Source organism: Plecotus auritus, assembly GCF_963455305.1.
Source record: "Plecotus auritus genome assembly, chromosome: 7".
Taxonomy (NCBI): domain Eukaryota; kingdom Metazoa; phylum Chordata; class Mammalia; order Chiroptera; family Vespertilionidae; genus Plecotus; species Plecotus auritus.
The window spans coordinates 151,967,191-151,993,621 of NC_137774.1; the positions used below are offsets into that span (position 1 = coordinate 151,967,191).

Here is a 26,431-nt window from a genome sequence, read left to right on the forward strand (position 1 = left end):
TTAGTTGTTGTTTGTAGTTTGTATTCATCTCCAGTACTTGTTGCTGGCATTTGCTGGGATTAGTGGCTGTTCTATTGGAGTTTTCTCCCGATATATATAGTTTATTCCCCTTTTCTTTCTTATTCTCTTTCTTTTCTCTCTTACATGTTTTTTCCTTTTTTAAATTTCATTTTGGCACTCCTCTCTTTTTTTTTTTCTTTTTTTCTTTCTTCTTCTTTCTCTCCTATCCCCTAATTTGCCTTTCTCTGCTGGTCACCTTTATTTGGGGTGATTAATATCGTCAATACATTTCTGTTTAGTGCCTTGTGTGTTGTACCTGGTTCTGTTGTATTCTGTGCCTTTAAATCAACACAGGAGAGAGAACTACATAACCAGACACCCGGAGAAGAGAGACCATGGGGAGACAAAGAACCAGCCCGAAAGAAAAGCAGGTATCACCAGAAAAGGAAGTAAACGAAATGGAGGCAAGCAACCTGTCAGAGAAAGAATTCAGAGAAATGGTCATAAGGTGGCTGAAAAGAAAGGAAGACAAATTCGACAATCTGAGTAAGAACCAAGAGGAAATGAAGAAGAACCAAGAAGAAATGAAAAATGACATCGCTGCTGTAAAGAACTCAATAGAAAGCATCCAAGAGTAGACTGGAAGAAGCAGAGGACCACATCAGTGAGCTAGAAGACAAGGTAGGAAAAAATACCCAGCTTCTAGGAAAAAAAATTAAAAGCAAGAGGAGAGCCTAAGGGAACTTTGGGACAACAGGAAACAAAACAACATCCACATAATAGGGGTGCCAGAAGGAAAGGAAACAGAGTGAGGACTAGAAAACCAGTTTGAAAAAATAATGACAGAAAACTTCTCTGATATAGGGAAGAAAAAACCCACAGAAATCCAAGAAACTCACAGAGTCCCAAGCAAAATGAACCCCAAAAGACCGACACCAAGGCACATTATAATTAAATTAGCAAACACCAACGACAAAGTAAGAATCTTAAAAGCAGCAAGGGAGAAACAGAAAGTTACATACCAAGGAACCCCCATCAGTCTAGCAACTGATTTCTCAACAGAAATGCATCAGACCAGAAGGGAATGGAATGAAATATACAAGGTCACGCAAAGGAAGGGTCTGAATTTAAGAATACTGTACCAGCAAGGATATCAATCAAAATTGAAGGTGAAATGAGGAGCTTCACAGACAAAAAAGGACTAAGGGAATTTATTACCACCAAACCAGCAATGCAAGAAATGCTAAAGGGTCTTGCTGTAATAAAAAGAAATAGGAAGTGAAGAAGGAACACAGGGGTAAAGAATAAAAATGGCAACAAATGAGTACCTATCAGTAACAACTTTAAATGTAAATGGATTAAATGCTCCAATCAAAAGACATAGGGTAACGGATTGGATAAGAAAACATGACACATGTATCTGCTTTCTACAAGAAACCCACCTCAGAAAAAAAGACGCACACAGACTGAGGGTGAAGGGATGGAAAATGGTTTTTCAGGCAAATGAAAATGAAAAAAAAGCTGGGGTAGCAATACTTATATCTGACAAATTAGATCTCAAAGTGAAGGACATAACAAGAGATAAGGAAGGCCATTTCATAATACTAAAGGGAGCAATCCAACAAGAAGAAATAACTCTGGTAAACATATATGCACCCAATACAGGAGCACCCAAATACGAAAAAAACTCCTGGAGGATATCAAAGGAGAGATTGACAGCAATACAATCCTACTAGAAGACTTTAATACCCCACTATCACCATTGGACAAATCCTCTAAACAAAAAATCAGCAAAGAAACATCAATCCTAAATAACTTACTAGACCAGATAGAATTAATTGACATTTTCAGAACATTTCACCCTAAAGCCACAGAATATACATTCTTCTCAAGTGCACATGGGTCATTTTCAAAGATAGACCATATGTTGGGTCATAGGCAAAATCTCTTCAATTTCAAGAAGATAGAAATCATATCAAGCATCTTCTCAGATCTCAGTGGCATAAAACTGGAAATCAACTACAATAAAAACAATCCAAAAAAATCAAACACATGGAGACTAAACAGCATGCTATTAAACAATGACTGGGTCACCAGAGAGATCAAAGAAGGAATAAAAAACATCATGGCAACAAATGACAATGAAAACACAACAATCCAAAATCTATGGGACACAGCGAAAGCAGTCTTGAGAGGGAAGTTCATAGCTCTAAAAGGCTACTGCAAAAAACAAGAAAAATGGTAATAAATTACCTAACCCTACAACTCAAAGAGTTAGGAAGAGGGCAACAAGAAAAGCCCAGTGTAAGTAGAAGGAAGGAAATAATAAAGATCAGAGCGGAGATAAACGACATTGAGACCAAAGAAACAATACAAAAGATCAACAAAACCAAGAGCTGGTTCTTTGAAAGGATAAACGAGATTGATGAACCTCTCGCCAGGATCACCAAGAAGCAAAGAGAGAGGACCCAAATAAACAAAATCAGAAATGAAAGAGGTGAAATAACAACAGACCCCACAGAAATACAGAGGATTGTTAAAAAATACTATGAACAACTCTATTCCAACAAACTGGACAACCTGGAGGAAATGGACATATTCCTAGAAAAGTATAACCTTCCAAAACTCAATCAGGAAGAATCTAAACATTTCAGTAGGCCAATATCTATGGAAGAAATTGAAGCAGTCATCAAAGAGCTCCAAGCAAACAAAAGCCCGGGGCCAGATGGCTTCACAGGGGAGTTTTACCAAACATTCAAGGAAGAACTAAAACCTATCCTCCTCAGACTATTCCAAAAAATTCAGGAGGAAGGAACACTTTCAAGCTCCTTCTATGAAGCCAGCATCACCCTAATACCAAAACCAGATAAAGACAACACAATGAAAGAGAATTACAGGCCAATATTTCTCATGAACATAGATGCCAAAATCCTCAACAAAATTCTAGCAAATCGGATCCAGCAGTACATCAGAAAGATCATACACCATGACCAAGTAGGATTTATCCCAGGAATGCAAGGATGGTACAATATCCGCAAATCAATAAACGTGATACATCACATAAACAAATTGAGAGATAAAAATCACATAGTCATATCAATTGATGCAGAAAAAGCATTTGACAAAATCCAACACCCTTTCTTGATTTAAAACTCTCAACAAGGTGGGAATAGAATGATCATACCTCAACATAATAAAAGCCACATATGATAAACCCACAGCGAACATCATACTCAATGGGCAAAAACCAAAACCATTTCCCCTAAGAACAGGAACAGGACAAGGATGCTCTCTCTCTCTCTTTCTCTCTCTTTCTCTCTCTTTCTCTCTCTCTCTCTTTTTATTGTTTGAAATATTACAAATAGTAGTACATATGTCTCCTTTTTTTTCCCCATTGTCCTCCTCCCCAGCCTCCCCTACTCCCCAGTACATGCCTTTACCTGCCCCCCCCTCAGTGTCTTGTATCCATTGGAGGGATGCCCACTCTCACCACTCCTGTTCGACATAGTACTGGAAGTATTAATCATTGCAATTAGACAAGAAGAAGAAATAAAAGGCATCCAAATTGGAAAAGAAGAAGTAAAGCTGTCCTTATTTGCAGATGACATGATACTGTACATAAAAAACCCGAATGACTCCATCAAAAAACTAATAGACTTAATAAATGAATTCGGCAAGGTATCAGGATACAAAATTAACACCAAGAAATCTATGGCATTTCTATACACCAATAGTGAACATACAGAAAGAGAGACTAAAAAAGCAATTCCATTTACTATTGCACCAAAAAAATTAAGATACCTAGGAATAAACTTAACTAAGGAGGTAAAATACCTATATGCGGAAAACTACAGGACAGTGAAAAAAGAGATAGAGGAAGACGTAAACAGATGAAAGAACATACCATGTTCATGGATTGGGAGAATCAACATCATTAAAATGTTTATACTACCCAAAGCAATCTATAGATTCAATGCAATCCCCATTAAAATACCAACGGCATATTTCACAGACCTAAAAAGAACTCTCCAAAATTTCATCTGGAATAAAAAAAGACCCCAAATAGCCACAGCAATCATGAGAAAGAAGAACAAAGTAGGTGGGATCTCAATACCAGATTTCAAGCTGTATTACAAAGCCACTGTTCTCAAAACTGCCTGATACTGGCACAAGAACAGACATATAGATCAATGGAATAGACTAGAGAACCCAGATATCGACCCAAACCACTATGCTCAATTAATATTTGATAAAGGAGGCAAGAACATACAATGGAGTCAAGACAGTCTCTTCAATAAATGGTGCTGGGAAAATTGGACAGATACATGCAAAAAAATGAAACTAGACCACCAACTGACACCATACACAAAAATAAACTCAAAATGGATAAAGGACTTAACAATAAGACAGGAAACCATAAAAATACTAGAGGAATCCACAGGCAGAGAAATCTCAGACATATGCTGAAGCAATTTCTTCACCGATACTGCTCCTAGGGCAATGGAAACTAAAGAGAAAATAAACAAATGGGACTACATCAAAATAAAAAGCTTTTGCACAGCAAAGGAGACCATCAATAAAACAACAAGAAAGCCCACTGCATGGGAGAACATATTTGCCAGTGATATCAACGATAAGGGTTTAATCTCCAACATTTACAGGGAACTCATGCAGCTTAACAAAAAGAATATAAACAACCCAGTCAAAAAATGGGCAACTGATCTAAATAGACACTTTTCAAAAGAAGACAGAAGGAAGGCCAAGAGACATATGAAAACCTGCTCAAAGTGACTATATATCAGAGAGATGCAAATCCAAACAACAATGTGGTACCATCTCACACCTGTCAGAATGGCTATCATCAACAAATCAACAAATGACAAGTGCTGGCGAGGATGCGGAGAAAAAGGAACCCTCGTGCACTGCTGGTGGGAAAGCAGACTGGTGCAGCCACTGTGGAGAACAGTATGGAGTTTCCTCAAAAAACTAAAAATGGAACTCCCATTTGACCCAGTGATCCCACTTCTAGGAATATATCCCAAGAAACTAGAAACACCAGTCAGAAAGGATATATGCACCCCTATGTTCATAGCAGCACAATTCACCATAGCTAAGATTTGGAAACAGCCTAAGTGCCCATCGGCAGATGAGTGGATTAAAAAACTGTGGTACATCATCTACACAATGGAATACTACACTGCAGTAAAAAAGGAGTTCTTACCTTTTGCAACAACATGGATGGAGATGGAGAGCGTTATGCTTAGTGAAATAAGCCAGGCAGAGAAAGATAAATATCACATGATCTCACTTATTTGTGGAATATAATGAACAACATAAACTGATGAACAAAAATAGATCCAGAGACTGAGAAACATCAATCAGAACGTCAAACCTCAGAGGGAAGGTAGGGGAGGGTGGGGGTAAAGGGGAGAGATCAACCAAAGGACTTATATGCATGCATATAAGCCTAATCAATGGACACAGACAACAGGGGGGTAGGGGCATGCATGGGAGGTGGGGGGTAATGGGGAAATAAGGACACATATGTAATACCTTAATCAGTAAAGAAATTTAAAAAAAATAAAATGCACTAAGTAGCGGAAATTAAGGGCATGTTACTAACTTTAATATGAAAAAGTAATACACAAAATAATAACTAGGGAAGTTTTTATAAATAAGATCCAGAGACAGTTACTTGAATTTTTGTGGTATTAGAATGTGTGAAACTTACAATAATTAAAAGATTAGGTTTCTGCAATAAAAATAGACAGATGGATAGAACACAAATAGTCATAAATATATATGTGTCATTTCAAATCAATGGGAAATGAGTTGAGCCTTCAAAAATGTGATATCTAACCATTTGGGGATAAAAACAGAAAATTACAATTTCTGGTATCACTCTTTCTATTCAGATGGCCACATAATCTAAATTTCTCCACACATCACTCCAAAGGCATTCACATTACTAAAGATGTCAAATTCCAAAAATACAACTAGAACACTGAAATTAACAAATGCTATGTAATCTGTATGATAGGAAATAAACTTTCATATACCAACTCCCAGCACAGCCAGATGTGGAATCCATGCCTACACAGAATCAGGAAGCAATTGCACAGAAAATAGTGGCAGTCGGGAAATAAAAAGATTAAAATTATACCCAGATAGAGGAAAATCCACATATAGAAGACTGACTGACTTGTGAACTTTAAGGTAAGATAGGCTTAATCCTTAAGTCATGTCAGTTCAATAATCGCATGCTAGTGTGGGGCTGAACTCTGAGGTAGGCAAGGGGTGTGTTAGGGGACAGACTCTGGCACAAAATCCTAGAGTTTCAATCCACATGCTACCACCTGCTGTTAGGGTAGACCTGGGAGAGGCACTTCCTGTCTCTGGAACTTGGTTTCCTTATCCATCAGATAATGCTACCTCAGGTATGTTGGCTGTTTGATGATTATTAACATAAAGAGGAAGGGAGCACCGTCCCCTCATGCCCTGAGGAGCCTGGGTGGAATGGAGAGAATTTTAGTACAGGGATGGGTGCCCATGTGTATGTGGGCATTGCCACAGGAACATGTGCCGCCCAACAGTGGAATAAAGACATCTTGTAGAACGAGCATAATTTAATCATTTTCAAAGTATGCTATTTTAAGGAGAGAAAACAGCCTGAAGAAAAAGATGTGTGTGTGTGTGTTTGTGTGTGTGTGTGTGTTTGTTTTTGTTTGTTTGTTTGTTTGTTTGGTGTGTGTGTGTGTGTGTGTGTGTGTGTGTGTGTGTGTTTTGAAGCAGCATGAACCCACTTCCCTTTCCCTGTGTTTGCCCTTCACAGGAGTTTACAAGCCATGAAAAATAAAGCTAATGAATGATAACTCTAACCAAAGTTTTGGCTGGACCCTGATGTAGATGTGCTTTTATGGGAAAATCCATCTCAGTTACCTTGGCTTCTGGGATTGAGAGAAACACCTGGCAGATTTCTGGAGACAGTATCAGTTTGGGACTTGCTGACTCACTGTCCTTTACCTTCCTCCATCTTCATGGTGTTCCAGGGGTACTAAATGTGTGCCTTTGGTGCGTTTTAGGTCAAGGAACCCATTTATTAAATGACAGAGCAAAAGTCAGTCATGAACCAGAAAGAACACACAAAACAGACTTAAACCTAAATCTAAATATCAAATGTTACTGCATCTAGATTAGAATCAAATATTTTAAATAACACCTATTGAGTATAATTTCAACATATGGATTTTCAACGTGATAGAATTGTGAAAATACCCAGAGTGTGCAAATTTTCCTTCTTTGTTTAGTTAGCATTGCTCTCAGGCACATATTGCCCATGTAAACAGGAATTCACATATACTTATTAATCCTTAGGTAGTACTAGGGCACTTAACACTTCAAAAATAAATATGTTCAGCCAGAAATAAGTGCAGTGCTCTCTTGTGTTTGAAGTGACTTTGAGGTAATTCAAAACCTATTCAAGTGTGTAGTTTGCTACTGTTAGGATACTGGTGATGGAATCACTTTTTATTAGATAGCATGGTACATGCCGTAGAGGTGCGATGTAAGCCCCAAACTTAATAACACCAAGACTGTTAAATAATACTTGGAAAGACCGTGTTCTGTGCCAAGAATGATGTCCCATGTAAATGAGAGAGCTATTGTTACAATAGGTGGTGGTGGTTTGAACCTTTTACTTCTGTTAAAAATATCATAAAATGAGCCAAATAAAGTAGCTCTGGTGTTCCAGAATGGAATTATTTTTGTGGAACAGACCTGCTCTGAAGACTGTCCAGTTTTTGCTAACAAATAGATGAGAACGTAAGGAATTTGGGCGGCCATCATGCTGATGGGTTGGAGTTGAATACTGTGGCAGGAAGTTGGGTAATTCAAGTGTTGAAAGCCTCACTGAGCCAATGCAGATGCCAAAATAATTCATTTTTAGAGCTCAAGGATATGCATTCTCCCTTTTGAGATTTTTCTCTTTCAGAATGAGAAAATAAAAGCAAACAAAGGCTTTTAGACTTTTTTTTTTGTGGTGGTAAGAGCCCATTGTAGGAACGCACTGCCCCACCGGAGGCTGATTTATGTAGATGTTGAATACACAAATATAAAACAGAGTCTCAAAACAATATTTGTTTTTAGATGAATAATTTACTCATTTTCCCTGCATGAGTTTTTCTCTTCTGAAGCACTGGCCTTTTGAATTAAATAAATATAATGTTTCAAAAGAATATAGGCATGAATATTCATAAAGACCAAAACAGTGAGTATAAATAAAAGTCCTTTTACATAACATTTTTTTGAGGACTTTACTTTTTTATGTATATGTATACTTCTAAACCGGTGTTCTTCAAAGTGATTTTTCAGGACACGATTTCTTCTATGTAGCCTACCTGTTATTGAGGTGGTACTTCTTTTCCAAATGGTTCCATACAGCAATATTTTCCTTTACATAAAGAGATGTAAAGTGGTGCTTGCTGCGGCACAGCCCATTAGCCATACATTCAGCCTAGCATGGTGTCAAGCCCTCAGTAAAGTGTTTGTCTAAATAATTGGAGGAATATAAAAAAAATCCAACAAAATAAAATAAGATCATGTACCCTCAAAATGTAGCTAGTTCATACACTTAAAGTAAGGCAGAATATTTTTAGGTGTTTCTATATATAAGCCAATAATGTAAAGTTTAAAAACACAGACATGAAAAATGTGTGTTATTAGATACTGGGAACACAGGCAATGAACATCCTTATCCCAGCTCCTTAAGGGCGGGTGGAACCAAGAGTAGAATGAAATGGCTGACATTTCTCAGAAAAAGACAAATAAAAATTAAGGGTGCGGTTATTTTTTGCCCAAACAGTTGATTTAAAAGGAGCCAGTATACTGTGATATTTAATTAATTATATCAATGGCGTTGTCAGGGTGTCCTTATCTTAAGTAATCTCTGAGATTACAGACAGTAGGAGAGCATTGTTGTCTATTGTATGACACTAGCTACCCAAGGCTGTACCTGTTTGTCTTTGAACACGTGACTTCATAATAAATGCTGATTAAATGTCAGTGTATTGTATAATGTAAATCTGAATGTTCATGAAACTGAAGTGAATACAGTTGCAGTAGGAAAGGTTAGATGTATGATTGCCTTGTTATTTTCTGCCCAATATTCACTTGTCAATTCTCCACTTGGATGGGAGGTTCTTTACATGAAAGGTGGGCTTGTGTCATTCTGGGACACAGAAAGATGGCCATGAGAGGTAAAAAGGTTCAGGGGATCACTTTTGTAGAAATCTAAGGTTAGGAAGTAGAAAGCTATTTACCACTTTTGGAGAAAAATGATCCAAAAATCATCACAGTGATTTTTCAGGACACGATTTCTTCTACGTAGTCTACCTGTTATTGAGGTGGTACTTCTTTTTCAAATGGTTCCATACAGCAATATTTTCCTTTACATAAATAGATGTAAAGTGGTGCTTGCTGCACAGTGCACATTATTTTCTCCTAATCATGTAACTAGAAAACATGGTAAGTAGACATTTTCTAATAAACACTAGAGACCCAGTGCACGAAATTCGTGCATGGGGCGGGAAGGGGTACCTCAGCCCGGCCTGCACCCTCTCGCAATACGGGACCTCTTGGGGGGTGTCCGACTGCTGGTTTAGGCCCGATTGGGTTCGGGCCTAAATCGGGGATCAGGCCTAAACCGGCAGTCAGACATCCCTCTCGCAATCCAGGACCGCTGGCTACTAACCGCTTGCCTGCCTGCCTGCCTAATTGCCCCTAACCACTCTGCCTGCCTGATCACCCCTGACTGCCTCTGCCTTGGCCCCCACCGCCTAGGCTTTGTCTGGAAGGACGTCCGAAAGGTTGTTCAGCTCTCCGGTCTAATTAGCATATTACGCTTTTATTAATATAGATTATTTTGCCTGATTGCTTCCATTTAAATGAACTTTTTTTTTTTTTTGGCATTTGATGAAAAATATTTTTTTAAGGGAAAGGACTTCCTGGTGTTGGAAGAAGCTGTTTTAAAAGGGCAGATGGATTCTCACTTTTTTTTTAAATTTTGAATAATTTGGACCCCATGCACTGAGAAATGCTCATCTCCTGCAGCTCCGTTAACCTTCAGGGATTATGGCAAATTAATGTGTCAGCTTTAGCAGAACATCATACCTTGTTTTTATGCTGCTTTATGACTTAAAAAAAAAACACACACACACCTTAGCTCCTGGCTTTTCCCTGTTATAAAATAAGAAAATACTTGTCAATGAATCCGGTGTGTAATGTATTTTGATATAGACAAAATAGCAATTTTAGGTTGGTGACATTGTTCCTATATCCTGAGAGATATTTCTGGGAACACTCTACTTTTTCTCAGTTCTTCTGTTGTTTCTAAAGATGTTATCATGCAATTCAAAGACCTTATGAAGCCTGGACATTTTGGTAAACGGCTCTCTTAGAAGCCGTGCTTATTGATTTTTTTGTCAGTGTGTTAACGTTGTACTGGAGCCCTTCCTTGCTAGTCCCAAAGGCAGTGACTTACGTTAGATTTTCATTACAGAAGCACATCACTTCTGATACCAATTGCTGTATTAGTCAGGTTTCTGGTCTAATGATGCTGATGAGCAAGCAACCCCTAAATCCAAGTGGCTTATAGTAATATAATAAATAATAATAAGCACATTTCATATTTCATACTCACTAGTCTACAGGTTGGCCAAATTTCTCTGTTAGCCCTACCTTGGCTCAGAGGGTAGTGCAAATTCCAGACTTCATGTTGGATTCAGGTTTAATACACACAGTAAAAAGAGATATGTCTTTCTGGACCATAGTTTTCTCAATCTGGAATACCAAAACTCTAAAAGGGCAGGCAGAAACATAATTTGGGCCTCTTAAAGCCTCATTCTGAGCTAGCATGCTGTCACTTCAGCCTATGTTGCATGGCTCAAGTCAGTCTCCTGGCCGAGTCCAAGTGGGGTAAGGACACATAATGCCATCTGCTGATTTTCTTGACAAGGGCAAGGAGACAAGAAAGAATTGTGGACAGATACTGTATTCCACTGTATCTTCTTTCTACATTAGGAAACTATCCCTAACTGAGTAAAATGTAAAGAATTCTCTTGTATTATCATTTTAATTTTGTCCACATAACCACCATCAAAAACAAGTCTTTAAAAATCTGAATAGATACTCTGGGAAACAGGATTATTAGGTGAGAACACTCTATTATTTTGCCAGGCCCAAGGAATACAATGAGGACAGTTAGACCACATTGAGACATAGTAGTTTGCTAATTATTGGTGGGAATTTTACAGATTTTTAACTCTAAACAAATCAGACTCTCAGACAGACCCTGCAGTCATTATGGGTGTATGTGGGAAAAAGGAGGTAAGGGCAATAAATTGACAAGTTTGGAAATTGACCTTTACTCCAAATGATTTCAAGTTTCTTAAGAACAGGGACCTTGTATTACCCATAATAGCTAATAAAGTGCCTTATATATGTTTTGTAGAGATAAAATAAACACTGGTAGATACATGGATACATGAATGGTGACTGAAACAAGGAAGATGACACATAGAGGCAGTTGGATACCCAGAGCCAAATGAGGAATCAGGAGGAAGAGAAGGAACTGTGGAAAGAAACAAGGAACATATCAGTCATCACCTGGCTCAAAGCAGGGCCAAGAGCTTGGAATAGACAGAGGGCTGGGGAAGACAGCAAGCTGCCTTTGTTCCCGTATATCAGGTTTTTTTAATTATATTCTTTTTTTCAATATTTTAAACATTTATGACATATCGCCTACCCATTTTAGATTTTAAAAAGGCACAGGGAAAGTTATTGTCTTACTTCTGATTTTATCATTAATCTCTCTAACTCTGAATAACATTTTCAGAAGAATGAAAGGCACCCAGTGATTCATGATTTCATCATTCCTCTTTTGGAACTCAGGCTTTCCATCAGAGAATATAATATGTATTTTTTACTTAATAATATAAAATTTTAAAAAATTTATAGTTGATATCTTGACCAAAGATAACGATAGAAGAGAAATAAAATCTTTTCAATCATTGAGTCATCATGGAGTCCCTGCATTTATATCCTGAATTATGTTCATAGAGGTTGTTTTGAAATAGTATAGAGTTCATTTCTGAGAATTAAATAAGAGATGGTACTTGATAATTCAATTGGCAATTTAGTTCCCTCTTCTGAAGCAAATGCTCCTGGTCAGTAAAATGGAAAAAGCAGAGTGGTGTAATGACTAGATGGAGGAGAGCGTGTGAACAGCCCAGACATCACATGTAATCAGTAATTGTTGGTCTGGCCCTTTTGCTTACTTAGTGGGAATGAAGCTGTGGCGGTGGGGATTGCACACATGCAAAGCCAAGCTCATGCCCTTGAGTTACACATCACTAAGCGTAATCACACCTGAAATGTTTCATTCCTTCATTCTTTCAGCAAATATTTGTTGAGATCTTTTATGTGCCATACTATTCTCAGATCCATACATGGTCCTTGTCCCCATGGAGCCTACATTTGTCTGGGGAAATATAGAAAATACAAAATTAGAAAAATATAAAATAATCTAATTCCTATAAGGATCTGAAAAATTTAAAGCATGGCAACTAGCTAGAAAGAATGGGGGATCAATGGGATTCTCTCTGGGGAAGTGCTGTTTGAGTTGTGGACCCTGAATGACAAGAAGCCAGCCCTGAAAGAATGGAGAAAGAGTATTTAGGACAGAAGAATAGCCAATGCAAATGCTCTGAGGTTGTTCAAGGAACAGCAAGAAGGTCCATATGAACAGGGTTATGGGAGATGGTAAGATATGAGATTAGAGACAATGCCAGCCAGACCAGATCATGAAGGGACCCTTATCAGCATGATAAAGACTGATTTTTTTTTCTCAGTGTTATAGGAAGCTCCATCAGTTAAATATATTCAATAATTCTATTTTTTCTTGGGCAATTTTTACTACATTTTGGCATTTCTAGTTATATTCTAAAACAACAATGAAATACAATGTTAAAAGCACTGCACTTCGTACTTTAGTTAGGAAGACATAATGTCTATAATTTTTAGTAAAATTTATGTCTTTGAAAATTAAGCCACTACTTTAAATACTATATTTATGATTTCTCAGAGGTTTGTTGGAGAGAAAAATGATTTGAGTAGCTCTGCTTTGGGCTATAAAATAATCTCATGTTCGCTTGGGTGTTATTTCCCTTAACATTATTAGCATAAAAATAGGAGATGTTTATCTGATGTACATGTATATTTCTCAAGAGTACCGCAGCAATTTACATAACTAATCCTGATTATCTTGCTGATTATGCTTGTTTATGCATTATAGGAGAGAGTGGACTAGACAGTAAGTCTAGACATAAAGATATTAGAGTTGAGGTACCTCTCAAAAGAAAAAACTAAAAGCTCTGTCTTTAAAGCTACTATTGGCATGTCTGGGAACATTTTGCTTCCCATTGAACTCTGAAAGAAATGTAAACCATGATCTGAAAATCGTGGGTTTTACACCAGAGGCCTGAGACAGGAGTGGGACACTGATAGACCAGATTTGTGTCGAGTTAAGACCCATTTTTGTGTCTATCTTACCCTTGCTTAAGCTGTACCTCATCTCTTCTTGTTCATAATGATTTTCTGTTTAAAAATGTATTTTTTATTAAATTCTGTTTGAGTCATAACCTGAATAACATGGATATTGGGGTCACATAGTTTTCACCTCTCATGTGGGAAGGGAGCATGGTGTGAGGTGGACAGAAAGTACTTGGGATCTAAATTCTGGTTTGAGTTATAACACAAATTTGATATTGTGGGTTGAATTACTTTACCCCCAAATATGTTGAAGTTTGAACCCCCAGTCCTTGTAAATGTGACCTTATTTGGAAATAGGTCTTTGGAGTTACTAGTAAAGATGAGGTCAAATTGAGTTAGGATAGGTCCTAAATCCAATAATAATGTCCTTATAAGAGGGACATTTGGACAGAGTGACACAGACAGGAGCAGATCTTGTGAAGGCACAGTCAAAAGGGGAACAAGGTCAGGTGGAAGATGGAGGCAGAGAATGATACACCTAAAAGTCAAAGGATGACCGAGATTACGGGAAGCTACCAGAATCTGCTAGAAGGAGAAGCATGTTGCAGGCTCTCCCTCAGAGCTGCCAGAAGGAACCAACTTCCTGACACCTCCATTTCAAATTTTAAGCTTTTGGAACTGTGAGAGAATAAATTTATGTCATCCAGTTTGTGCTACTTTGTTACAGCAGCCACAAGAAACTCATACACTTGACATGAGACTCTGAAGAAGTCAGGAAGTCCTTGAAGCATCTGGCCCTCCCTGTCCTCTGCTCTTTCCAGCCTACCTCTGAAGGGATGGATCACATGGACCTTTCAGCACATCCTTGTTCAATTGCACAGTTCTGATCCTATTTCTAAAAATACAGCTCAAGATCTCATTAGCACAATGAGGCTTCAGCCCAGGGAATCTCCCTTACTCTCTGCTAACCATGGAGGGGCGACCACTTTGTGAAGAAGATGAGCTTTTCTTTGCAAAAGAGCTACCTCTATGGGAAAGCAGTGACAAAATTGCCACCTCCTTTTTTGCTTAGTGAGTTTTCATTGTACCAACATCTCAAGTGGCCACTGTGGGAAGAGCTTGTGTTGTTGGGAAAACAGAATGAGCATCTTTTTTGTCAGCTGCCATAATGGGTGAAGGGTAAGTTATGTATGGGAATTGAAAGGCACCAGCTCCTCTGAGCTAACCTCTAAGAAGCCAAGGCAGAGGAGCAGCCTAGGAAATCTCGCTGCTTCAATAAACATCCTTAGCCTGGATCACCCTTTTCTTCTGTAGATTAACACTGGCTTTATGCCTTCAGTACTAGAAGAGGAGTTTGTTTGTTTGTTTTGTATGTTTTTTGCAGACACACGGGCTCCCAGAGGCAGACAAAATAGGAGATTCCCTAATAACAAGAATGTTTCATATTTAATGCAGTATCTGCTGCTGCCTGCCATAGACATTAACAAATGTCTGTTCACTTGGGTTTTTTAGTGTAATTAGTCTACTAAATAGACAAATGATCATTCGAAACTCAACATGGCTATGGTTAATGGCAAGACTAATTAGACCAAAGAGGATGACAGAATGTTTTTAGAGATTCATTTAATGAGTAGATGCTAATAGAGTGGATATGACTTGGTTCATATTGGGATGTGTAATAGTTTTTCATGCAGACAGTAGACATTTGTAAAGCACCTACTATGCAAAGGTATTTTCCTAGGCATTGAGGTTTTGGCTATGAGTGAATCAAGTCTCTGCCCTCAAAGGTCATTGACCTTTACAGTGTGGGGGAAGAAAATTAACAAATAAACCTAGAACTGTAATTTTTGTGAATCAGTAAAGCAGGTCATGAGGACTAGCAAAAAGAGAGAGGACATTCTGGTGGTAGGGAATTTCAGACCTACAGGTGAGCACCCCCATGCTCAAGGCATGGGAGTAACGTAGGTTCGCTGGAGCAGAGGATCCTTCCAGAGCATGATGGAGAAGGATGAAGAGATCAGTTTGGGGAGAGTTTTGATTTCCAGGCCATGTGGTTTCCGCTTTACTCTGTGATCATAAGAACCCTCTGATAGATGTGTTCAGAGCACAGAGAAAGCCAGAGCAAATGCTCATCCAAGGAAGGAACCAATTAGACCTTTGCATTCAGAATCATGAAGCTGTCAGCTACATGTTGGCTGGATTGGAGAAAGGAAAATGTTGGAGAAAGGGAAATTAGTGAGAGTATGACTGCAGCAGTTGGATATGGGATTCCTATCATGCCTGAATTGCCATCAGTAAGGAAATGCTGGAGTAATTAGTGCATCCATTACCATGGAATATTTTCAACTGATAAAAGTTTTCATCTGAATTGTTTGCAGATAGAGACATTGTGGGCAGACTTGGAAGGAAGCCCATGATATATAATTCAGTGGTAAGAGCAAATTGTAGAATTATGCACATAAAAGCATCCTATTTATTTTATCAATAAAACCTATCGCACGTGTGTGTGTGTGTGTGTGTGTGTGTGTGTGTGTGTGTGTGTCTGAGCTTGGTATCCCTCAGGGTCATCTAAGCTGTGCTTTGAGACTCAGGGGCTTCCCACCACAAAGGATTATGGCTCATTCACGACTACTGGGCCATGTAGATCAGCCTAGGAACTCTGCTCCTCACGTGACCCCAAGGCTCAGAGAAGCTCCAATGTCGTGTCTCCATGACTGCCAGGGAGGGAAGAGGACTTGGCAAGTTGTGCACTAGCTTTGAAAATTCCCACCCAGAAAGGACACATATCACTTCTGCTCACACTTCATTTGTCAAAGCAAGTTTGACTGGCCTGGCTTAACTGAAAAAATGCTGATTGTACCATGTGCCCAGAAGGAGGGAAGCTAGAAATGTTTGCTTAAGAGTCTTAATGATTAGCAAAAGCATGGAGAATGGAATGAGCCAAAACAAAGATGAGAAAGGACACACACCTGGATATCCATGTTGAGAGATCAGGAGAAGTGAGAGAAAGTATGGAAGTATAGAAGCATGCTTTTTTTTTTGGAGGGGGGGAGGCTGGCAGAATGGTGGGAATAACAAGGTAAAGCAACGTGTTGGAAGCATACATTTTAAACAAATTGAAAGATAATGGACCAGCCTGGTGGAAGTACGGTGGACAGGTGCAGTACACTGAAGTCCTAAAGTAAGAAGACATTATTTTTGAGTGTGGACATGAAGGAAAATTGTCACAGGAGATTCTGAAGTTTTCACCTGGGTTGTTTGAGGACAGAGACATCATGGGCAGAATTAAGTTACTCCTGAAAGACAAACAGGTTTAAGAACATAAAGGAGAGGCTCTTAGTTAGTTTGAAACCTGTGGAGCTTAAGGTTCAAGTAGATCTGATAAATATGCCCTGCAACATGCAAATGCCGGATGGACTAGAGTGAAGAGAAACACTTGAAACCATCTTATAGAATGAGTGCTCCCTCTTCAGGTATTGTGTTAATCTGAGTTTCTCTGCATGTCCCAGTAATCTGACCAGTGGCCCCTCCTTCTCCATCTTCATCCTCGAGGAATCTCAGTCACGGAAATGTCCCCATGGTAACATGGAAACCCAAGCGACTGCATTAGACTTCTTGGAGATTTTACCCACACATTCTTTAGATGTGCCAAATTCATTTTGGTTTACATATGGCCCTATTTGAAGTTTCTTTGGGAAGCAGTCTGAAAAAAAAATAGAAACCTCTGGGATTAGTAAGAAGTGAAGAACATTTCCCTGTGGGACTTGGACTGCACTTGACTTTCTTCCTCCCCTTCCAGCCTGTAGAAGCTACTCAGGCACCACGAGCTGTGCTCCCAAGACGCTGCCGTGGACTTCCAAAACTTCATTTAACGTGACTTATTTAATTGACCTTTAAAAATTCATTTTGTCCTTTAAAAAGGAACACTTAACAGGAGCAATGGTATTTGGAAAACTGAACGTCTATTCTCCATTTGGTTACTGTAGATAAGCCTTCCACATGCTTCCATTCCAAAGCTCACGATGTTTGCAAAATTGTATGCTAATTGAAATAATGTTAGAGGTTTAAAGCTGTCCAAAATTAAGCTGTTCAAAGTACTGATGATGTCAAAGAAGTGTTAAAGTTTTTTATATTAGGAGAAAAAACATATAGTTATAAAACAGATTTTCTTTGGTTCTTGATTGTAAATTCTTATACCTGAAAGTATTCATTTAATACCTCTTGTAGGGTAGGATATAAGGGTTTTGCATAAATACTATGTGTAAACAATAAGTTCATTGAAAATATTTCCTGTATATTTGTTGGAGATTAGGGATTCCAAAGAAAATTTAATTTTCTCGGTAAGCCATGACTGTGCAACAGTTGTATTTCTCGTCTTAAAAGAAACTTTTTCTATAGCCTAGTGGTTCTCAGCCAGAGGTGATATTACCCCCTGGAAGACATTGTCACAACTTTAAAGGGGGCAGCGCTACCTGTCCTCTAGTGGGTAGGAGCCAGGGATGCTGCTGCACACCTTGCAATGCACAGAAAGGTGCCCACCACCAAGAGTTACCCAGCCCCAAATGTCAGTAGTGTTGCTGCTGAGGCATCCTGCTGCACAGAATCTCGGTCCCAGTCCTTTTCCATTGTACTATGTGGTACAGAGTCCCAGGACTACGCATGAGGGTAGACAAGCCTAATGCCTGCCCAGAAGTCCGTCTCATTACATCCGTCAGGAGCAGGGCCCTTGGCTTGTCCTCTCATGAACACATATCCCAGCTCTCACAGCAGCTGGCACGGTGTCTCCAGTCCTTCCTGCCGTGCTAGGATTCAGGATCCTTAAACATGGGTCATGCTGTGAATGTGGGACACGCTCTGCCCTTAGCTTCCCTTTCGCTTTGGAGTGAAGAGCTGTGTAGCAAGGCTCACCAAATGCTACTTTCCAAATGTCCCTGTTGTCTGTCCTTTTTCTACTTTATTTACAACCTTTTTATCCATTTTGATGTTCTTCTGTTTCTATTTCTTTTGTAATGAAAATGGCCTGTTTCATTGCCTATGAATCCATTTTCTATTTCATTACAAACCTTTCTTTAAGCTGTTTCATGTTGATTTTTTAGATAACATTCACATAACATAAATTAGTCATTTTAAAGGGAAGAATTTAGTAGCCTTTAGTACGTTCACAATGCTGTGCAGCTACCACCTCTATCTAGTCCCAAATGTTTGTCACCACCCTAAAAAGAATCCCTGTACCTATTTAGCACTTACTTCCCATCCCCCCTTCTCCAGCCTCTGGAAACCTCTAATCTGCTTTCTGTATCTATACATTTACTTATTCTAGATATTTCATATAAATGGAATCATACAATATGGGGTCTCTTGCCCTGGCTTTGATCATGTAGCATAATGTTTTTGAGATTTATCCACATTGTGGCAGGTATCAGTATGTTCTTCCTTTTCATGGCTGAATAGTATTCCATTGTATGGATATACCACTTGCAGCTTATCCATGCATCTCTTGTTGGACATTTGTGTTATTTCCACCTTTAGCTATTGTGGTTAGTGCTATTTTGAGTATGTATGTACATGTACTGGTTTGAGTACCTATTTTCCATTCTATAGGGTATATGCTGAGGAATGGAATTGCTGGGTCACACGGTAATTCCATGTTTAACTTTTTGAGAAACTGCCAAACTGTTTTCATAACAGCTAAACTACCTCTATGCTGTTTTGTTTTGTTTTTTACATGTTCATACTCATTGTAGCGATCTACTTTCGCTAACTCCCCCAGTACCTATTTCTCTTCTTGGGTCCCCTGAAATCATGCCACAGATAACTTAAAGGTTCCAGATGTGCATTCCAAAGCTCATGTAGCCATTCTTGGGGGTGGAGGACCAACCTTGCACCCATACCCATGAAGTACTTTGACTAACCTAATGTTTGCCATTGTTTGGATACCAAAACTGGAAATCCCCAAATTAGGAAAAAGGATGATTTTTTTAACATTACAATAGTCCTTTATTGTAATCCAGGGGGGTTTTGTTTTGTTTTGTTTTTGTTTTTCACTACGCTGTTTGGCTTTGTCATAACAGTATTTTTTTAAACGAGTGCAGTTCATGATGTTTTATGCAGCCTGTAATGGGAAGGAGACTGGAAGCACTTGGGAATGGGGATTCTTTGTGACTCTTGCTGTTCTTTTCCACCCGCAGGTGTCCTTCTTCCTATTCATCATCTTCGTGGTCTACACCATGCTGCCCTTCAACATGCGAGATGCCATCATCGCCAGCGTGCTCACCTCCTCCTCCCACACCATTGTGCTGAGTGTCTGCCTGTTTGCGACACCCGAGGCCAAGGAGCACCTGGTCTGGCAGGTAGGTGACCTTCCCATCCTGCTGGGAGTGCCTGAGGTGCCACACGCCTGCTCAGACTGTGACTTTTCATACCTGGCAGGTGCTTAAGTTTTGCTCTCTGACCTTGACTCTGAGTATTGCTAATGAGTATCCAGCCACACACACCCCTCAATCAGTGGAACCAACAGTCACTTAGCAATTAGCAACAGTGAAAGTTGGAAATGGCAATTCCATTTTGCTGATTGCTGAATGGTGGTGTGATTTTGATGGTTAAAAGCTATTCTCATTATACATTATAATTTAGCACTCTTATTTTTAGAGTGAACTGACTTCTGTAATTAAATTCATAATTCTCTCCTACCTGTCTTTACAGAGGACAAAAGATTTATCCATTTCTAATATTCTGGCAGGTCCATGGACATTTTAAACAGTTTTTTAAAAACGTGCTAACAGCAAATTTAGCTTTACTTATAAATGGTATTTCAAAGAAGCCACCCATTTAGTTAGTTAAAAGCATTTGAAAGGTGATTTGATTTTTGTTACGTGCATCTGTAGACACGAGGGTCAGGGGTTTAGAGTTATTTCTAACAGTCTCCTTTTTACCTGTAAAAGGTGTATTTTATTTTGCTCTATTGGGACCAAATGAAAGAGATGCATCCATGGTGCAAAGTGCATCGCGGGGAGAGGGGGGAAGAAGTAGTGAAGAACAGCACTATCATCATAAAGGGGATTTAAGACGTGGGTCACCTGAGCCCTATGGGGTCTTAGAAACTAGTTGTCATGTGCTTGATGGAGTTTTTTATTTGGAAACATGAGACAGACCTGGAGGCTGACCCTGGGTTCTGTAGTAATCTCTTGTTAGTTGGAAAGCTTTCTAGGGATTGATTACTTTCCTCAATATTTCTCTCCCATCGTTTAAAACACAATGTTCATAAAGAGCAGCCTGTGTTTGTGAAACATCCTCTGAGCACTGAGCCCCTGTGAAGGCGATGGCCCCTGATTTTGCACAGTGGGCTCCAGGTTCATGGTGACTTGTTCAGATATAGCTAAGAAGAGTCCATCCCCCTAGAAGCAGAGGAAAGCCACGTTTTTCGTGAGTGCAATCCCACTGACCGAGCAGAGTAGACACAGGCCTGTAACCTGCATGCCTGACACAGATGGAGGCCAGTGAGTAGCTAATCAAATGAAAGAATGAAGGTGGGTGTTTTAAAATGAGAAACAACCCAGCCATGCCTGGGAGGAGGCGGGAGAAGCTCCTTTGTTCACGAGCTCTGCCCCAGCTTTTGCTTCCTTTTTCTGCATTTCTGAGCCTTCCTTGAAAAATGGGGCATTTTTCCTTCTCAAATAAATTCCACTCTTCCACCCACCCTTTAGTGGGGCCATTAAGCTCAGCCTGATGTGGTCCCATGCAGGGCTGGGCAGCGGGTGTGTTTTTGCCTGTTGACATTATGAAATTCCTGGTTTGGGTTACCATGGAATGCATCCCGTGAACATTTTATACCTGTCTCTTCTGCCCAGTGATGCATATATACCAGTAAGTGTCTGTTGGAGCAGATATAGGAAAATATCTGGGAGATGAAGATTATAATATCTCTCCATTTACATTTGGGTGATTATTGATGTATGATCAATTAAGATTTTTTTTAAAGGAAAAAGTAAGTTGCTTTGCAAAGAACCTGGCATATTCTAGGTCATAACCATATGGAGTTTTTTAAAGCACTTTTATTTTCTTTATTTAGTAAAAATATAATGAAGGGAAAGAATGTAATCTTAAATTTTTATTTGTTAACTTTCCAAAGCCAACAAAAAAATATTTATCACTAGACAGCCAGATAATATAATCCTGAAATAATGAAAAGATTAATACTTTTTCATTTCATAGTATTTCATATAAGAATACCATTGAAAGGAATGGAAAAACATAAGGTCAGTCTTCCATCCTTTTAGGAATACTTTCACTGGGAAAGGCAAAATATGTCAGCAGACTTAAAATGGAAGGTTCCTGGGTAAACATCAAAATAATGAAGAAAAGAGCTGAAACTATAACCGAAAAATAACACCAGTTTGTGTTGCAGGAAAAACACTTTATTGAATTGTTTTAATGAAAATGTGTGTAAGTCAGAATGCTACAGATTGCTGTGGTGTAATTATTCAGAGAATATTGGTTTAATAGAAGAGATTGCCCATCAGTGATCATCAATATCACCCTGCCTTCTAAACCATCAATGAAAGAGTGTATTTTATTGAACATGGACCCATACTAAACAGTTTTGTTTCATTTTATTTTTTGAACATTGCCATTGATAACATGTAGTACTTATCTGTTAACCAAAATACTGACTTAATAGGAAATCTAACCTTAGTCCCCTTTCCTGTTGAGTAGCAGAGTTCGCTGTTCTCAGGAAATTCATCTTACCAGCATTTGTCCTAAAGTAAAATTCATCCTCAGACTATGATATATCATCTAATTTAGGAAACGTAGTTAATAACTGAAAATTATGGGTGATATTTCCTAACATATTTAAATATGATGTTTAATTTTTAGTTTTGTGTCCCAACATATGGTCTATCCTTGAAATGTTCCATGTGCCCTAGAGAATGTATAACCTGGTGTCCTGGGATAAAAGGCTCTGTGAATGTCAATTATGTCCATTTAGTCTAATGTGTCATTTAAGGCCATTATTTCCTTATTGATTTTCTGTTTGAATGATAAATCTATACCTGTTAATCAGGTATAATTGTTTTTTGTCATTTTTTCCTTTTAGTTCTGTTAGTAGTTGTTTTATATATTTTGATGCTTCCTGATTGGGTGCATATATATATTGAAAAGTGTTATGTCTTCTTGATGTATTGTCCCCTTTATTATTATAAAATGTCCATCTTTGTTTCTTGTTGTTGTTGTTTTTTAATCTTGAAGTCTATTTTGTCAGATATAAGTATGGCTACACTCTCTTTTCTCTGGATGCCTTTTGCTTGGAAAATCATTTTCCATTTTGAATCTATATTTGTCCTTTCAGCTGAAATGTGTCTCCTGAAGGCAGTACGAAGTTGGGTTTGTTTTTTTATCTGCTCTGTGCCGTTTTCTTGGTGAATTCAATCCATTTACATTTATGGTGATTATTGATGTATGAGGATTTCCTATAGCCTTTTTACTGCATGCTTTTCCAGTATAATCCCACCACATATTTTACTTTTACTTTGAAACAATCATAGGTCTGCCAATAAATTGCCAATCCAGTTTCTAGAGTTTTTGTGGTGTTTTTTTTTTCCTTAAGCCATTTCAAGGTAAACTGCCAATCTGATATCTCATCACCCAAATGCCTTAGTATATATTTCCTATAGTATCATGCTCTGCATAACCATACAAAATCTGGAAATTCACATCGCCTATTACTATTGTCCGGGTTCCTTCATCTTTCCCATTAATGTCCTTTGTAACAAAAGACACAGAGCAGAAACCCACTGCACTGTGATCTCAGGTCTCTTTGGTCTCTTTCAGTCTGGGACAATTGCTTAGTCTTCCTTGGCTTTCATGATCTTACCACTTTTGAAGATTGCAGACCAGCTATTTTGCACAATGTACTTCAATTTGGAGTGTCTGCTGTTTCCTCCTGAAGAGGGGGAGGTCATGCCTTGTTTGCAGGAATCATAGACATGATGGTGTGTCCGCATCATGTTCTATCCGGGCTGCATAATTCCATTTTGTCCCATTACTTATGGTGGTCATTAGGATGATGGTGCTGTCCATCAGGCATTTATTCTTTGACATGACTCTTTTCCTCTTTGTAATTAATATATGTGGAGAGGTACTTTGAAATTAGGCAGATATGCTGTTTTCTTTATTCATTTATATCTACACTGTTTTGTGTTTTCCTATTTTATTCAGTGGATTATAAACCATGGTGAATGTTGATTTTGTTGTTCATATGGTCTCCAATTTGTCATCTGGGCACCCCTTTAAGCTGGTTTCAGTGTCCTTCCTTTTGTTGGGTCCCCATCCTTGCTTTCTGGCACAATACAATGTTGCAGGTTCATCTTGTGCTTTCCCTGTCCTGGCCCTAAAATCAGCCTCTCTCCAAGGAGCACTGGTTCTTTTTTAGTGAAGAATAACATTTGGAGGCAAGATCTGGGCTTTGTGTCTTGTAATCGGGTTGTCAGTACTCCAAGGCCCAGAGTACATTTACATCTGTGTGTGTGTGTGTGTGTGTGTGTGTGTGTGTATTTGGATATTTGGTATATGTGTCATTTAAGACCGATATTTCCTTATTGATTTCCTGGTTGAATGATCGATTCTTACCTTTCAATGGATTATTTAGTTCCCCATATAAAAGTTTATACTGATTTTTTTCTTTATTGATTAAGGTATTACATATGTGTCCTTATTGCCCCATTGGCCCCTCATCCCCCCCACTCATGCCCTCACCCACCTGTTGTCTGTGTCCATTAGTTAGGCTTATATGCATGCATACAAGTCCTTTGGTTGATCTCTCCCCCTAACCCCCACCCTCCCCTACCTTCCCTCTGAGGTTTGACAGTCTGATCGATGCTTCTCTGCCTCTGGATGTGTTTTTGTTCATCAGTTTATGTTGTTCATTATATTCCATAAATTGGTGAGATCATGTGATATTTATCTTTCTCTGACTGGCTTATTTCGCTTAGCATAATGCTCTCCAGTTCCATCCATGCTGTTGCAAATGGTAATAATTCCTTCTTTTTTACCACAGCATAGTATTCCATTGTGTAGATGTACCACAGTTTTTTCATCCACTCATCTGCTGATGGGCACTTAGGCTGTTTCCAAATCTTAGCTATTGTAAATTGTGCTGCTATGAACATAGGGGTGCATATATACTTTCTGATTGCTGTTTCTAGTTTCTTCGGTTATATTCCTAGAAGTGGGATCACTGGGTCAAATGGGAGTTCCATTTTTAGTTTTTTGAGGAAACTCCATACTGTTCTCCACAGTGGCTGCTGCACCAGTCTGCATTCCCACCAGCAGTGCACCAGGGTTCCTTTTTCTCTGCATGCTCACCAGCACTTGTCATTTGTTGATTTGTTGATGATTGCCATTCTGACAGATGTGAGATGGTACTGCATTGTCCTTTTGATTTGCATCTCTCAGATGATTAGTGGCTTTAAACATGTTTTCATATGTCTCTTGGCCTTCCTTATGTCTTCTTTTGAAAAGTATCTATTTAGGTCAGTTGTCCATTTTTTGATTGGGTTGTTTATCTTTCTTTTGGTAAGTTATATGAGTTCCCTGTAAATGTTGGAGATTAAACCCTTATTGGTGATAACATTGGCAAATATGTTCTTCCATGCAGTGGGCTTTCTTGTTGTTTGTTGATGGTTTCTTTTGTTGTGCAAAAGCTTTTTATTTTGATGTAGTCCCATTTGTTTATTTTCTCTTTAGTTTCCATTGCCCTAGGAGCAGTATCAGTGAAGAAATTGCTTCAGCATATGTCTGAGATTTCTCTGCCTGTGGATTCCTCTAGTATTTTTATGGTTTCCTGTCTTATGTTTAAGTCCTTTATCCATTTTGAGTTTATGTTTGTGTATGGTGTAAGTTGGTGGTCTAGTTTCATTTTTTTTGCATGTATCTGTCCAATTTTCCCAGCACCATTTATTGAAGAGACTGTCTTGACTCCATTGTATGTTCTTGCCTCCTTTATCAAATATTAATTGAGCATAGTGGTTTGGGTCGATATCTGGGTTCTCTAGTCTATTCCATTGATCTATATGTCTGTTCTTGTGCCAGTATCAGGCAGTTTTGAGAACAATGGCTTTGTAATACAGCTTGAAATCTGGTATTGAGATCCCACCTACTTTGTTCTTCTTTCTCAGGATTGCTGCAGCTATTCGGGTTTTTTTTTAAAATTTCTTTATTGATTACGGTGTTACGTATGTGTCTTTATTCCCCCATTAATCTCCTTACATCCCCCCTCATGCCCTCACCCCCCTGGGGTATTTTCTTATTCCAGATGAATTTTTGGAGAGTTTGTTCTAGGTCTGTGAAATACGCCATTGGTATTTTAATGGGGAGTGCATTGAATCTATAGATTGCTTTGGGTAGTATGTACATTATACTGATTTATTAAACACAAGACTTCACACAGATATTTCCATTTTCAACTCACCATAGGTTTCATGACAGTTTTCTCCCTTTTTAATATGTCTCCCTTGACCAATAGTGAAAAATATGTAGCTCCCTTGATCCTTAATATATTGACTTATCTGATGAATCCAGGCATATAACCAGTCTCTTATTTCATTTTCCACCCCTCCATCTGCACTGGTGCCTTGTCACTGGCCCAGCTTCCCATCCCTCAGCCACATCCCACTCCCCCAGCTTGGACTCTGTCCGCTGTGCTTGACTCTCCCCTCTGTAGACAATCTGACACCCAGCCCACTTTGTCACTGTGGGTGAATTTGGCTTCCCGTGTCCTGTGGGTACAAATGCTTCCTTGCTATGCATTGTCTGAGCAGTAAATTCTTTGGGAGGGAAGGAAAATGACAAGAAGGGCAGGAAGAGAGGATGGGACAAGCAAGAGGAAGTG

The 26,431-nt window shown here is 38.8% G+C and overlaps 1 protein-coding gene across 1 annotated transcript in view; it reads left to right on the plus strand.

The window, feature by feature from the left end:
* Positions 1-26,431, plus strand: part of ADCY2 (adenylate cyclase 2) — a 312,377-nt gene that overhangs the window by 71,953 nt on the left and 213,993 nt on the right. The window contains exon 3 of the mRNA XM_080681480.1: positions 19,734-19,895. Coding sequence (XP_080537606.1) covers positions 19,734-19,895 — 162 coding nt within the window. The remainder of the gene's footprint in view (positions 1-19,733; positions 19,896-26,431) is intronic.